Raw genomic sequence first — 17,020 nt, 5'->3', positions numbered from 1 at the left:
GGCTGCTCCTAGGGACGTCAGAGAGCGGAGGTGCTTTGGCCCTGGTTCCCAACATCCATTTGTTTGACTCTGGTGAGGGAACTCTGTAGGGGAAAGTTAATTGGCAAATTCGAAACAAGTGGGGAGGAGGTGGATAAACCTGGTTGTCCTCGGACTATTCAATTTCCTTCTTGCCTCATTTCGAAAAGGAGGATACCGATAGAACACTCAAGGTCCCTAAAGTTAGATGATTCTGAGATACAGGATTAAAAATCAGTTCTTGAGTTTAAAAGGCAAATATTACTGAAATGGGTATCTTCGATTTGAGCTGTCAATTCAGCTTCCTCTTCCATTTCAAAACTAATTTACGTTATTGGTCTCTGGAGGTGGAACCCAGTGAAAAGTCAGAGGGGAAACCTGACACACCCGAGCTCCCCTCCATCCAGTCAATGGAGAAGGATGGTGAACATGATTTGTCCACTGAATAGGCCTGAACCAAGCTCAAATTGTCCATTGTTTAACACATTTCAAGGATGAAAGAAAAGTCATTTTGTTCTCCTGAGCTCCTAAATTGAATTTTGTCCAGCAGATTTATTTAAGCATTTTCTACCACAAAGTTTTCAAGAATCATGTCAGTAGGGAAATGTCTCCAAGAAAACAGGAAAGTCTGGAAGCAGTTGAAAAGGAGGAGGGAGTGAGAAGGGTCCCCTATTCCCAGTTGACCAATAAAGTGCTGGTGTCTGTGCATCAGAAATAGGAGCTGAGCTAAGGAGAAGGGAGAAAACATAAGAGCAGGGGAGTGGGGAGGAAGAGAAGAAAGGGGCAGAAGAACAATTTAAAAAGACAGAATGGTGGGAAAGAAAAATCCTCAAATCAGGAAACTTTGGTTGGAATTCTGACTCAGTCACTGACTGTAATCATTGGCTAATCCCTTTATCTCTCTGAGCATCCATTTTCTCATATGTGAAATGGGAATAATAATATTTGTACTACCTGCCCCACAAGGTTGCTCTGAGGAAAGTCCATTGCAATCTTAGAGTGATACAGAAATGAAAGTTAATATTATTAGGAAGTTGGAGCACTTTTAACCTGTGTTCTGAAACAGATCTGTTTATTGGGTGTGTGTTTTTTTTCTTTTCCCTCTTTCTCTCTGTAAACTATTGAACTTTTGGCAACAAATTGCTTTCTGGAATGGTCCCCCAAAGCCAACTCTTCCCTAGCAAACTGGTAAGCAGGCAGGGTGTGGAGCATGGGCCTAACCTTGAGGCTGAGAGACAGCTCTGGTGGGGAGGAGAGGGGAGCTCAGCTGGATTGTTCCTCTGCTGTATTAACTCTTCCTAAAACCTCACAGTTCCCTGGGAGCCACCCTTTGTCCAGCTCCAGTGACGCCAAGGGAAAGGGGGTGGAGGCTTATACCGCAGCAAAACACAGGGTCTAGTGGCTCTGACGGCCCTTAGCTCATGAATGAAAGCGAGCTTATCACCCAGGAACCTACCCGGAGATCACCCCCTCTTAGAGCTCAGGCTGCTTAAACCTCTTTCTAAGCTCCCACACAATCATTTGGATTGGAGAATCAAGGATCAGGGGTTTGGGGGAGGGGGGATGCCACTGGCTTTGCCCAATGGCTATACCTCTCCTCCTTAATAGCTGAAATTTAGATAACCCGTTATATCCATTATTTCACCTGTTTCATTGGACTGATGATAACCCTGTAAGATAAGTAGTTTATTTACTCATGAGCAAAGTGAGGTCGGTGGAGGTTAAGAGACTTGCCCAAGGTCATACACTTAGCAGTTGGTAGAGCAGGGATTCTAAACAAAATCAACTGACTCCAGTCAGTTCTTGCCAATAAAGCATTCCCTCTCCCTCACAACGTTGAAACCAACAGAATTACATGTCCTGCCAGTATCAGCATGGGTCCCTCACTACCCAGCGACTCAGAGGGCAAATTGAGCCTTCGGTCCAGGTCAGGTAACCCAAGCAATCCCCAGACCCCTCAACCCACCCCAGCAGTCGCTTTGTTACGCTGGAAAGCTTCAACCAAGCGGCAATTGGAGTTTGAGAGGCTCAAGTGAAGTCTTGCGCCCCCTTTCGTGGTTCGGACCTAATGTCAAGCCAGCTCAACAAGAGGTTGGGACTACAACCATGCGGTCTTCACTAAAAGGATGTGCGGGGATTGAAGGGGGCGGGGAGGAGAATCTAGGTTGTCGCAGGTCGGTCTCGGAGTTCTTTCCATTCCCTAGGCTAGCCTAGGACTAGCCTTGGGAAAACCGGAGGCACTCAGTGTCTGGGGTCCTTCCTCGCGAGTCCCGAAACCACGAAGCTGAGGCACCTCAACTCCGATGCTGTCTGCCAGCAAAGGTTTGGCTAGATCGCCAAGTCACAACTTTGAAATCTCCTTGTTTCCCCAAGCCCCTTCCATCTCCCTATTTCCTCTCCCCTTCCCTCCCCGCCCCCAAAGCCTGCAGTGCCGTGCTAAGGAATAGACCCCTATGGGGGAAGAGGGTCTGCATCTAGGTTTCTCTTCTCCGCAGCCTCACTTCTCTCCCTCTGTAGACCATATGCTGTTCTCCCCTCACCCCCTCCCAACACACACACACACACACACACACACACACACACACACACACACACACACTTCCTTTTTTACCTTCCCATTGTCCGGGCCCTGGAGCATTTCCTTTCCCATCGGGTATCGGATTTCCACGCCAGGTGTCTTGTCATCCCTGTCTCCCGGAGAGCTTATTACAGAGCCGGACACTTCACTCACGTCACTGGCAGTCTCGCTGAAATTGTCCCCAGTCTCCCCCAAGAACATCATGTCGGGCCTGCTGCTGCTCCTGGGAGTCCGGGAGCCCTTTCTGCCCACGCTGTAGGCATCGAAGTCGATGGTTTTGTTCTCGTAGGCGCCCTCCACCGAGGCGAACATACCCCCATATTTCTGGCGCGGGGTCTGTGCTGTGGTGCCCGGCCGGGCTAGATACACAGGCAGGTCGTCCTCCTTATTCCAGTTCCTCTTCCTCTCAGCCATCCTCTAGCGTTCTCCTCTAGTGCCCCCTCCGTGTCTCTTGTCCTCTCCCCCCCTCCCCGCCCCCCAGCCAAGCTCCTCCGGCACCTTCACTCCCGGGCTGAGCCGTCGCCAATGACCCTAAACATGAATGAATGGAATGATGGATGGGTGGATGGATGGATGGATGGAGCAATGTTAGGGAGGGGGGAGTGGAAGAGGGGGGTGAGGAAGGGAAAAGGGGTGAAAACCAAGTAGATCCTAAAAAGAGGGAAGAGAAACCCGCATCCCCTGTTCTGGTTGGAGCACGTGAAATAAAGTACAAAGGGAAGGCGATAGAGATGGTGGCCGCAGGGAAAGGTGATGTGAAGTAATAGTAGAGACTGCGGTGGTGACGGCGGCTGCGGCGGCGGCAGCACCAGCAGCAGGACCGCAGTGCACTAGCTGCTGCTCCCCAGCTATAAAGACTGATCCCGATTGGAGAGAAAGGGTGGGGGAAGCCCTCTTCTGCACCTACTCACACGCACACAGGCGCGCGCGCGCACACATACACATATACACACGCAAAGGCTACTCTTCACTCCAGGAAGCTGCCGCCCCTCACGCCACCCTATTTGCCTGGGCTTCTCCTGCTGTGGCGTCTGCACCTGCTGCTACTCCAGCTTCCCCACCGCCGCTGGCGTCTGGGAGCTTTGGGAGAACCAGAGGAAGGGGTTACCAAGCTTAAATCCGGAGCCCCCTTTTCTGAGAGCGCTGGAGAGCAGCTAGGGAGCCCTGCTCCAGAGTACTCAAAGCTAGGCTGCCTGCGTTGGTTCGGTATGGGGATCGGGACTCACTCCTCAAATCAGTTGTGCCAGTTGGCACACGCAGCCACTGACGTTCACTCAACCCCACGAGGCAGTCACATAAGGTAGTCACTCGTGGAACATTTACTCCCCAAACCCTTTTTTGAGACTCCAAAGAGGGGGAAAAACGTTCCCGACCCCAAAGATGATCAATCTGATCATGCAGAAGAAGAGCAAAAACTGGTTTCTTCCTTCTCTTTACGTCTGAGGCACAGACGTGGGGGTAGACTGGGGGACTAAGACTCTGGAACAGAACCCTAGCCCCGGGAAGAGAAATGTGACAGCTGCCAGGAGACTCCACCAGTACCCTGAGCTTCCTGACACGGAAGTAATCACTGCCAGCTCGGATGCCGCCGCCTAAACCATACACCCTCCCACTTTGGCTCAATCTGGTAGATTTAGTCACACGGTGCCTATGACAGGACTGTCTCCGCGAAAGGACTGACAGGATTAGCCTAACCACAAGAAAAGCATGCTCCCCATGCCAATTTCAGGAGATTCCTTCCCCAGACTATTCTAGACCTTGCTCAGACTGTGGAGTAAGGCATGCTCTGGGAGCTGTCCCTTCAGCACTCTCAGAGACCTCGTCCCTCTGCTTCACCAGAGAATCCTGCTTCAGGACTTCCACTGCAAGCACAAACATGCTTCCTACTGGGAATCAGCAACACCATGGATTTTATTTCTGTAGCTTTAAGGTTTCCACAGATACTCTCAACTGCGATTCAGGAGACAGGGGAAAGTGGAGAACTGAGCTATTTTCTCGATAATTTGATCATTCAACTTCTTTCATCACTCTAGTCTATAACTAAATACAACTGAATCAAACAAATTTAAAAACTTAACACCCAGTTTTGGAATCACATAGTGTGACAGCTGGAAGTGACATCAGAAATAATGTTATAAATAATGTAATAAAAGTAAACCAACCCCCTCATTTTAAACATGAGAAATTAATTCCTAGAGAGTAAAAATAAATTGGCCAAAGTGATTGCCTGGGGAGGGGGAAAGGGATGGTCTCCATCCATTTTTATACTATACTACACAATTTTATTACCTTTTTTTCCCATATTCATTTATTTATTCGATAAATGTTCATTAAGTGTTATATGCAAAATGCACTGTAATAGATACTGATACTCATATGCATAGATATGTTCAAACATATGTTCAAACATAATAGAATATGGGGAGAGTGTTGCACCAGAGAAATACCCTCAATGGAAAAGGGTGCCGCGACTTGATGATCTCTACATTATCCCATTTTTCTTATCTATATTTAATAGTCTTTCTAACTCTATCTTGATGTAGAAGAAAACACCTTGGCACTCTAGGTGCGGATTCAGAAGACCTGAATTCAATTGCCAGCTCTGATATGTTTTAGGTATGTGACTATGGTTAAATTACTTAACTGTCTGAGGTTCCATTTCCTTCTCTATAATACAGAGTTAGCAACACCTGAATTACCTATTTTCACAAAATCTTGAGCAAAGTGCTTTATAAACCTTCTAATGCAATAAAAGGTAGACAATAATTATACTATAAGTTCAAAAAATGCTAATAGTCTCTTTCTAACAAATATTTTATCTTCATGAAGATAAAATAAAATCTCTCCCTCCAATCTCTCCTCCAACTGAGGAAACAAGAAAAAAAAATTTACAAACATATATTGTCAAGGAAAATAAATTCCTGCATTACCTGCCTAACCTCTTGAAATGGCCTTTGCTTGGGCCAGATGCACACTGGACCCAAGGCAAGTATGTGATCTGGAGAGATTGAATCAATGAGGCAAATTACACATACACGCACACACACACACATACATACCTACATATATGAGTATGTACACATATAGATATGGATTCTTTATACTAAATATAAACAACCATAACAAACCAAGACATAAAATAAATATTTGTTAAGGATACATAGGTGTAGCTTTCAAAGCTTCCACATGCGGGGAGGTGCCCAGATCAACAACAACATAACAACCCTTGGGAACAACTAGTTTACCCAAACTGAAAATCTAGCCTTCCTTCTTAAAAGTATTTTCTATAAGATTCCCCCTCCCCCCCAAAATAGGCCTCATCTTTAGCCTAATGTAAGTCTCCATGACTAAAGCCTAAGATGAGAGTGATTTAAATAATCATATTAATATGCCTAATTAGCCCAAGGTGGGGCAAAATGAAGATACCTAAGACCTTTTAATTGGCCTCCCTGCCTTTAGTGTCTCTCCTCTACTTCTCAAAGTAAATTTAATGTAAAAATATAAACATGTTGCTCCCCAGGTCAAAAACCTTCAGAGGTCCCTGATTATAAATAAGATAGAATGATAATTCTTTAGACTGGAATTTAAGACTTGTCACAATTTTGGCTACAGTCTACTTTTCTACCCTAGAAACTCTACTATCTTTTGTGTATTTTTTTTTTGTTCTAGACAACTGAACACATTACATAATACATACAACTGTTATTTTATCTTCTGACATGTTTCATCTCCATGCATTGCTACAAACATGGGCTTTCTGCTTCAGGGGAATTGGGGATAGTTCTGGAAGTCCATTGGCAGTAGATATGAATCCATTGATTCTGAAACAAAGATAATAAAGAAAAAGCAACAACCAATGTAAAAAACCAGGAGCCACAAGAAAATATTTTTTCTTCATTGCCTTCCCAATCTCTTTCCTTCACCTCCCTGAAATACATCCTCTGTTTCTATACCTATTGAAACCTTTCTCTTCCTTGAAGCTGCAACTCAGGTACCACATTCTTTGTATAATCTTCCTGATTCTTCTAATATTTGTCCTTCCTCACACTTTTTCTAGAGTATTTTGTTTGCATCCCCTTTTGTCCTAGTTGCCTTCTACCTTAATTCTTTATATGTCATACTTCATTTCCAATAGATTGCAAATTCTTTTGAGCTTGAGAATAGAATTTTTAACTTTTTTGTCCTAAATACTTAGCCTAATGATTTGTGCATAGTGTGCACTTACTAAATGTTTGTTTAATTGAATTACAAATGAAGCACTTGAAGCTAGAGGACTTGTTCGAGGTCACCGAGCTGTTAGGAACAGAGCCAGAAGTAGGACACATTTTCTAAATCTTTCCCCAGTGTTTTTTCCACACCAGACTATCTCTCTGTTGACTTACTGTACTCAGGGCAAATGCCACAGCAGTAGATCATTGCTGCTTGGTTATTATTGTTTAGTTGCTTTCAGTCATGCCCAACTCTTTGTGACCCTATTTTTTCTTAACAAAGATACTACAGTTGTTTGCTATTCCTTCTCCAGATAATTTTACAGATCAGGAAACTGAGGTAAATAGGATTAAATGACTTATCTAGGGTCACACAGCTAGTACTTGGGGCCAAATATGAACTCAAGTCTTCCTGAGTCCAGGCCTGGCACTCTATTCATTTCATCACCCAGCTGTCCCCACCTTTTCTGCTAGACTGCAAATTAGAAAATGTTTACTTTCTATTCTTGCTCATGTCATAATATTGTAGGAGAAATCTGGACTAGGAACTAGGAAACTAGGATTTAACTTTAAGTCTGGCTCTGCTACTAACTAGCTGTTACCATAAACAAATCATTTCTGCTGCCCAAGTCTCAGATTCCTCACCTGCCAAGTGAGAGAGATATCACAGATTATCTCTTAGAATCTTTTTAGTCTCACATCTATATTTCAAACTCCAGGCTTTAATAGTCTATGAGCCTATGTCTTTGAGGGTGATTCAACTCCAAAGAAATAATAACCATTTGTAGCACTGAGAGACCGTTGGTCTGAAAATAATTTACACATCTGTGGGTATAAAGTAGCAATGGACACCAACAATATCTAAACATTCAAAAGAAAGGCTTTTAATTTTTAAAAAGGCATACATTTTAATGTACAAAATTATACAAATTATACATTTAACTAACATAGAAAAATACATCTTGTTAACAAGATAAAATATCAGCATATTTTACACTGGTTTCAGTGAACATTACAAATTTCTGATATTCCATGAAGAGAATATAATGACTGACTGACAGCATGGTCTGAAGTCTGAGCAATTCCATCCAAAACCATTTATAATATATATACATATTTAATTACATGAAAAATATCTGCTAGGGACCTAATGTGTTGCTTCAAAACTATTTTCAGACCCCTTCAGAGGAGTCATAGCACAGAAGTACTGCCCATGCCAATGGACTGTAACAAATCTGTGTGCAACTGTGTTTATACTTCAAACATTATCTGCAAGAATTTGGACTACTAAAGTGCCCTTGCATATGTATGCATATTCTTTAGTAGTCACAATATATGTTTATACACATATATTTATATGTGTACATGTACATGTGTATATCTCCAAAGACTCTGTATGTATATTTGAGAGGACAAGGAGAAACAGAAGTCATTGTGATATCCTACAATGTGGGCTAAGATGATGGGGGGCGGGGGGAAACAACATGTCAGTCCCAGTGTTGGGGCTTATATCATTTCCTGACCCATTGAGACTCCCAATGGCCCCTGGTAGAAGGCATACCAAGAGGTATGAGGATTGTTGCTATTTTAACTTATACAAACTATGAAGTCTCCTCCTTCCCCCAACTTCTTCTAAAAGGCTAAGACATTGAAAACAAAAATTAAAACCTGAAACCTGACAGTGCCACATTTCAGTTCAGCAGTAACCTCAATTCATAGAGCCAATAGCAGACACTTCATTTTGGCCTCTCTAAATGTTCACAAGAGAAGGATACATATAGAAAGGCTGAGTGTTGTGTTCACCCACATAATAGTAAAAGACCAAAAATATTGTCTCCATCATGTTGGGTAGATTCTTTATAGGAGAATGATAGTAGGAAATGGAAAAGAAATGTGCAAGATCAAACAGTATGGATAGGATGCTCCCTCCCTTTGAGGGAGGAAGTACCTACAGCTATGTAATCAAAGATTCAAAGGAGATTTTCCTACTCACTGAAATTGATTTGTTAGCTAGTTCTGGATACTCAAAATGCCTAATTCCACTCAATTTTAGTTTTCCCCCAAATAATTATTAATATTTATAACACTGTCTGCTATACACAAGCAAAATGGATCAGTGGAACAGTCACCAAAAAGTTTTGGAGTCATTGGGTTGGAACCCCAGGCTTATCATGAGTGGAGTATCATTTTGCAATTTGCTGAGCCTCTGTTAAAGAGAGTTCAATTTTTTTTTTTCACTACCAATATTATGGAGACAGGTTGAAAGCACTTTTAACCCTTAAAGTGCTATGTAAGTGAAAATTATCATGACTATGTCACAAGCTACTTTTTTCATCTTTTCCCATTTGCATATTTGCAAACATCTTTTTGCTACACTTCAGGGAAAAAATGAAACAATTTTAGTGCAGACTTGACATTGAGGTGTTAGAAATACCTACCTCCTTACTCCTCATCCCCATGACATTCCCATGTTAAGCACAGATAACCTGAGGTCACTGCTTAAGATCGAGTATAAGGTGCTTCTCTAGAATCATGATGGTAAATGGAACCAATCTTTGAGCAATATGTGCTATGCTCTTGACAAGTTCATGACAAAATGAACACTAGAGATTCTGATTTAAACTTGGAAATTTTACCTTTGTTTCATAATGACATAGTAGAAGCTTTTTCTAAAATAATAATTTTAAAATAACAGAGTATTTTCCCTCTCCTACTAAAACTATGGACTCTTGGAGAAAATAATTTTAAGTCCAAGGCACAACTTGTATTTCTAGGTAAATTCTTTTTACACTAGAAAAATACGCCATCAGAACCCAAGGGCATGTTCTCCCTTCTTAAGGTTCCAAATGCCTGACATCAACCAAAAAAAACCCCCAAACTCCCCAAAAAACCCATTGCATTTATCACATCAACAAGAGATCAGTATAATGCAAATTTGCTTCAGTTTGTTGACAACACTTAGACATATAGATTGTGCTTGTTATATTCATTTCTAGAATATTTCAGGGTAAAACCAACCCTGCCTAAGAAATTCATTTAGGGAACACATTTTATGCATGTATAATATTGTTATTTAAATCACATTATTGGAATTTTAAGGTTACTGTGCAATGGTTCGGTCATTAAATTCAAATGTCTGCTTTTCCTTTAACCTTAGAAAGGCTAAAGAGAATATAATTATTACAGAGTCCAAGACTCTTAGAGTTACACAGAAGTTCAGATGGCATTTGCCCTGACTCTTACCAAAAGTGATTCTAACACCATGTCCAGATTCTGCTTAAAGGCCTTCCAATGATCCTAGATTTAGAACTGGAGGACAAGTGCTTCATTTTACAGATTAGGAAACTGAGGCACACAGAGGTTGTGTGACTTTCCCAGGTTCACGTAACTATTGTCTGAGGCAAGATGTAAGCTTATCTTCTCAATTCCAAATCTAGTCATCTATGTATTATGCTACCATGGTCAACTCACCACTAACTTAGCTCAGAAATGTAATTCCTACTAAGAATGTGTTGCTTTAAAAAAAAAATGGAAATGTTTCTATTCAGCTTCATACTTTGCACAGTAATATATGTTTTTAATATTAAGAATTGGAAAGAGTTTTGAGATCATCTAAGTCAACCTCTGCATTTTATAGAGGAAAAACCTGAGACCCAAACACTTTAAATGACTTGTTCTCCTCAAGTTTCATTATCTCAATGACAGAAAACACTTCTTGCTCAGTAAGAACCCACTAAATGAATATAGCTATAGCTTCTGCATTGAAGAAATCTACAGTATCCTCTTAGAATTTAATTCATCAAGGGATAAACAGGCAGCCCAATGACATACAGGCTTGATAGTTGGCCTCAGAGATAGTAAGCCCAAGGCTCAAGTTCTGACAAGTCACTTAACTTTTCAGTGCATCTAGCAAATCCCTAAGGTTCCAAATTAGGGAAGTGTTGTTGATCTGCATTAGTGGAAAGAATTTTCACAGGATGAGTTCCTGACACCAATGAAATCACACCAAAAAAAAAATGGACCTCAAAGTCAGGGAAGGAGAAATAGACAACAGTTCTTGATGTAAAATGTGTTTTTAAAAAATGCTCTTTCCTTAGTGGCTAATGGATTTTTTTAGAAAAGCAGTAACTCCCCAAGAATGTGTCACTAGTGACTTATATTGGACTTATGCATCCCATAAAAATAAATTTCCTGCGGAGACAGTCCTGTGTCTCTTGGTCACACACAGAGATAGCTTAGGGAATCACAGGATGATTTTCTTAGCAAATCAAATAGATTTTGTCATTTCAAAGAATTTGGCGTCTTAGTTTCATTAATGATTAGACAGAATGATATGTCAAAAAATTAATATTGTCATTTTCACCAGTGCAGATATCTCCTTTTTAATGCAGGAGTGAGAGAAGAAGAGAAAAGGGGAGGTAAGGTTGTCTTTGATAACCCAATATTAGTAGTACAGGATTCAAAGGATCTTCTAAGCCAATGCACTTATTTCATAGAGAAAGAAACATGAATCTCTGGAGGTAAAGATACTTGTACAAGGTCACACATGTAATGAGTAATACAAAGGAGAATGAACAGGATGGTGAGGGAGTTCAAAGCCATGCAAAAAAAAGGATATTTAGAAGAAACTTGGAAAATTAAGCCAAGAAAAGAGATAATTTAGGAATTCTAATTTATATGTCTAAATACCTTAAGAGTTATTATATGGGAGAGAGGTCAGGATTGTTATACTTGACCCCAGAGTAAAGAACTAAGACCAATAAGTAGAAGTGACAGAAAGGAAGTTTTGGTTTCAATACAAGGAAAATCTTCCTAAATACAAGCTATGTCCAACAATGGGCTAAGCTAGCTCTAGAGATAGTAAACAAATAGTGTGGCATAGCGGAGTGAGCCCAGAATCTGAAGGAGAGAGACTTCTGTTCAAATTTCAGTTATCATACTTATTGGCTGCATGACCACGGGCAAATCCATTAACCTCTCTTGGCCTCAGCTGCCTCATCTATAAAATGTGGCTAATAATTCTTTCACTACCCACCTCAAAGTATTGCTGTGGGGAAAGGTGCTTTGTAAAACTTCATGTGCTGCTGTTACTCTAATAATAGAGAATTTTCTAACAATGAAATTGTCAAACAATAGAACAGGCTGCCTTCTGATATGGAAAGTACCACATTTCTAGGAGTCTTCAAATAAAGAGACTAAATGGGGAATGATGATATTGGGGGTGGGGGATTTACTCACACATGGGTGGGATTAGGTGGCCTCTGAGGTCCCTTTCAGCTCAGAAATTTTGTTACATATGGCAATGTCACTAGTCTGACAGAGGCAGGACCCAACAATCCAGTTTCATGTACAGCTTCAGAAGGCACATGGGTTACTGGGGAGATGGGGTCTACTCAGAGGGAAAACAGGACATCAATTCTGTCCAAAGGAGACTCACTTGTTCTGATCAGTTTTCTCAATTGTTATTTATGGGTCAGTATACAAAAGAGGTAGAAGCACTAAGTTTGGGCTGAGGTCCTAGGTTCAAATTCCAGTCATGCTATTTATAATTTGTGTTGTTCAGATCAAGTGAGTTCCCTTCTCTGCATTTCAGTCCTGACTCCAATATTGACCATGTGACTTTGAACAAGTTCCTTCATTTTGCTGATTTTCAGGTTCCTCTTCTGTAAAATGAGGCCACTAGGCTGGATGATCTCTGAGATCCCTTCTAACTGTGACATTCTGTGGTTTTATAATAATAACCACAATCTCTCACATTTCTATGACACTGTAAAGTCACTCTCTTCACAGCAGCCCAGTGAGGCAGGTAACATAGTTCATATTTAGCAGCCTCAAGGCTGGCAGACAGGCAGGTTTGCCTACTTTGGCATGCACAGCAAACAGAGATGCCTCCGCATATGTCTGCACCACCACTCTCCAAGGGTGGCTATTTTAAGAAGGTTTGCTGGGAGTTCAGCAAAAAGTGTTGTCATGCCAACTTAGCTACTGGAAAGCATTCTTTAGCTGTGCACTTCAGAACCATTTTTTTCCTTTCCTTAACTTGTGGCCCTTAGAGAACAGTCACAATGGGCTTGGTTCTGCAAATCATAACCCATTCTCCTGAAAAGATTAGAAAGCCAATTCAAACTTTAAACCAAAGGAATGCAGGATTTTTTTTTTAGCTTGAAAGGGACTTTAGAGGTCATCTACCCAGATACAAAAAATGGGGCCCATAGAAGTTACTTGACTTTCCTCAGGTCACACAGCTAGGAAGCTGTAAAACCAGAATTTGAACCTGTCTGTCATCAGATCAAGAACTATTTCCATTGCAGCATCATGCTTTATAAATTTATCAACAATTAGCTAGATTACAAAAGGAGCAGTGCATTACAGCAAAATGTAAGCAATCTCTAAAGCCTCAGTTTCCTCAGAATAGTAGCCATTATTAGGTTCCCTTGCATAAGTGGAACATGAGTTACTTCCAGGAACTCCCCAGACCAGCTTTGAGAATACTCAGACAGCCATCTCAGGAGATTCTGGAAAGGAACAGATTGAGAAGAAAAAGGACCAGCTCCAAGGAAGGAGTAAGGAAGCATGGGAGGAATTTACCATCTGGGACCTACAAGAGGGGAGAAAGAAATTTACCATCTGGTAGCTATAAGGGGGGAGAGAGATGAGGCCAGGATGTGCTAGAAGCACAGATGAAGCACTTGAAATTAGAGACAAAGACACATGCAAAAATCAGGTCCAGTCCAACCCTGACACACCAGAGTGTGCAGGTAATGGGAATGAGGAGTAGAGGAGTTCTGGAGTAAAGAAGAAAATACTTTTTTCAGGTCTTATTGTTAATAATTTAAAAATGCTTGCCTTTACTACTAGAAAGCAGTCACATAATTATACTCCCTACTTTGCAAGACTGTGAGGAAATCATTTTACCAATATTAAAGCATTATAGAAATGAGAGCTATTATTATTATTATCACTGAGGATGTCAACAGACCTTTTCATTTTAGATATCAGCTGTCATTAGGAAGAGCAGCGATCTATGGAAAAGAGCTTGGAGCTTAGCATTAGAAGACCTGAATCTATATCACAGTTTCAATACATATTAGATATATGGCACTGAGGGAATTGCTTTCCCTCTTGGAACTTTAGCAGCCTCACCTGCAAAATAGGAAATATAATACTCACATAGCCTATTTCTCTGGGTTATAGTAAAGAGAGTGTTTTTTTAAATTAAAGTCACAGAGAACTCTGCAGTGTGGAGAGGTCTTTCCTGAAGAAAAGATGTAGTGGGAAAATGATAGTGCTTCCAGGACTCAGAGCACAGAATTAGGACCAAAGGATGGACACTGCTGAAAGATAGAAAGGGAAAATCTCTATACCTGATATTCAATATTCCTTAACCAGCAAGATACAATAAGTTTCCTCCAAGTGGGAGGTCCCTGCTAAGAAGAGATCATTATATTTTCTTGTAATTTCCTTGAGGGAATCTACCTGGAAATAGAAAAGCAAAACCTCAGGTGAGGGCAAAGATATAAAAGCAGACACAATTCGGTAGTATTACATATCTTCAAATTACCTTAACTCATTTTTCAAAAGAGTGAAGTTTTTTTGTTTGAAAAGAAGAATTATTTCCACTAAAGTGTCAAGGATCCAGATCCCAGAAAGTTAAGGCTGGAAAATCCCTCAGAAATAGAGTGTAATTTCTTCTTTAAGATGAGGAAATTGGGAGGAGCAGAGCCAAGATGGTGGTGTAGAAGCAGGGACTTGGTAGAGCTCTCCCCCAAACACCTCAAAAAACCTGTAGAAAATGACTCTAAATAAATTCTAGAACAGCAGAAGCCACAAAAAGACAGACTGAAGCAAATTTCTAGCCCAAGCAATCTGGAAGAGTCACAGGAAGTGTCTATCACTCCAGGCTGGGAGTTCTGCATAGGCTGAGCTGAGCAGGCCTTATGGGACTGAATTGCTGGTGGCTGCAGTGGTTTCCAGACTTCTCAATCAACAAATGCCAAAGACAGCCTCAAAGGTCAGTTTAAGGGTCTCTCACCTGGGTGAGAGGGGAGCATGATGTGGCTCGAGCCCCAGGCCCAGTTTTGGAGCCAGCACCAGGATGACAGCAGCCATTGCTGAAGTAGTGGCTGTTTCTGGAACTCTGCACTCAGTAAAGAGCTCAAAAGTCAAGTAAATGGCTGGCTGGGAAAATGAGACAATGGGGGGGAAAGAAATAGGCTAGAGATTCTTACTTTTTTGGTGAAGAGGTATCCTCTTACATAATTGGTGATGAGGAAGATCAAAACATACAGCCAGAAGAAGATGACAAAGCCAAAACTCCTGCATCCAAAGCCTCCAAGAAAAATGTGTATTGGTCTCAGGCCATGGAAGAGTTCAATGAGGATTTTGAAAATTAAGTAAGAGAAATAGAGGAAAAATAGGGAAGAGAAATGAGAGTCATGCAAGAAAATTATGAAAAAAGAGTCAACAGCTTGCTAAAGGAAACCTCCTCCCCAAAATGCTGAAGAAAATAACAGCTTTAAAATGAGACTAACCCAAATGGCAAAAGAGGTCCAAAAAGCCAATGAGGAGAAGAATGCCTTAAAAAGCAGAATTAGCCAAATGGAAAAAGGTTCAAAAGCTCACTGAAAAAATAATTACTTAAAAATTAGAATGGAACAAATGGAAGCTAATGACTTTATGAGAAATCAAGGAATTACCAAAAAAAAAAAAAAAACCCAAAAGAATGAAAACATAGAAGACAAATTTGCAATCCAGGAAGTAATATAAAAGCACCTCCCAAAACTTTTGGATAGAGACAATAAAGTACAAATTAATCAAATCCATGGATTTCTACTGGGGTAAAACCTCGTACTTGTTATGTTAAGGCATGAAATTATGACACGTGAAAACTTCAGTAGCAAATAACAGATTCTGCAAAAAAGTAGGGGAAGACCTTCAAAAATGAAGAAATGCTCATTTGAAAAGCCTAGTATCTTGTTGCATCTTTCCACTAACAAGGAAATGATTTTCCCTAAAATGTTATATAATTCAGAAATATTTTCTTTCATGTTTCGGCTTCTAGAAAGTTATGAGTAAATTAAATGTCATTGAATCACATGTTAAAATCTATGGAAATTATTCAGTTAAGCCTGCTGTAAATGTAAATCAACATTCCTTGATGTATCTGCTTTGTAAATTTAAACTTTTGGACCTTGTTTTCTCAAAGTAGAGCACATCTGTAAAAAATGGCTTTAGAAGACCAATATTGCATCTATTAAAAAAAGTCAAATAGTGAATTGACAATAATTTAAATTTGTATAACATTTTAAGCTTTGCAAAGCACTTGAAATACCTTATTGCATTTGAACTTCATAGCAACTTTTTGAGATTGTCTTACAGATACAATATTTTTATAGAAGAGGAAACAGATGTTCAGAAAACTTAGATGATCTGTTCATTATCATACAGATAATAAATTTTGGAGACAAGATTCAAACTTGAATCTTCCTGTCTCCAAACCCAACACTGTATCCGTAATGCCACACTGTTTGGGATAAAAACTGAAAATTATGGTAACTTGTTTGGCCATTTCATTTTATTTTGTTTACTTGGACTAAAAGTCCAAGATATTTAATTGCCTTTCTTCTCCCAGTTTTCATTCCAATCCTTGACTAAGCCTAGCTCCTGCCTTGGTACCCCACAATATACACTCTGTCAACTAAATTTCATTTGTTAATGATACAACACAATGTGGTTCATTGTAAAGGTCAGATATAGTACCTGGTAATGAGTTTGGTTCATTGTAAAACCTGTTGTAGTAAAAAGTACTGTGATTTGATAGATTATATGGACAACTGACATCACACCTCAGGCAGCATCCTTAAAACCAATGGCTTCCTTCCATGCTCAGTTCAAGTCCACCTTCTACAAAAAGTTTTTGCCACTTCACCAGCCTGGTAGTGCCTTCTCTTTTCCTTTCATCTATTCTTTATATACCTTGTATGTACCTATTTACTTGTATGCCCCCTCACTCCCCCCATTAAAATGTATGGTTTTTTGAGGACAGGGAACATTTTTGCTTTCTTTGTTTCTCTTGGGCATAGTATAATCCCTAATAAGTAATAGGTACTCAAGAAATGCTCACTGACCATAGAACATAGAATGTCCAAGCTAGAAGAAACTCTAGAATGGAAAACAGAGGGTATGAGGCCTGGAAAGAACTTTAGAAGTCATCTAG

General features: G+C 40.5%; 1 protein-coding gene across 1 annotated transcript in view; it reads right to left on the bottom strand.

Annotated features, from left to right (window-relative positions):
- Positions 1-3,010, bottom strand: part of CRMP1 (collapsin response mediator protein 1) — an 80,954-nt gene extending 77,944 nt beyond the window's left edge. The window contains exon 1 of the mRNA XM_072620195.1: positions 2,630-3,010. Coding sequence (XP_072476296.1) covers positions 2,630-3,010 — 381 coding nt within the window. The remainder of the gene's footprint in view (positions 1-2,629) is intronic.
- Positions 3,011-17,020: the final 14,010 nt, after the last annotated feature.

The sequence above is a fragment of the Notamacropus eugenii genome, chromosome 6, assembly GCF_028372415.1.
Source record: "Notamacropus eugenii isolate mMacEug1 chromosome 6, mMacEug1.pri_v2, whole genome shotgun sequence".
In the NCBI taxonomy this organism is placed as follows: domain Eukaryota; kingdom Metazoa; phylum Chordata; class Mammalia; order Diprotodontia; family Macropodidae; genus Notamacropus; species Notamacropus eugenii.
Note: the sequence above shows the minus strand (reverse complement) of the source record. Positions and strands in the feature narration are given on the sequence as shown.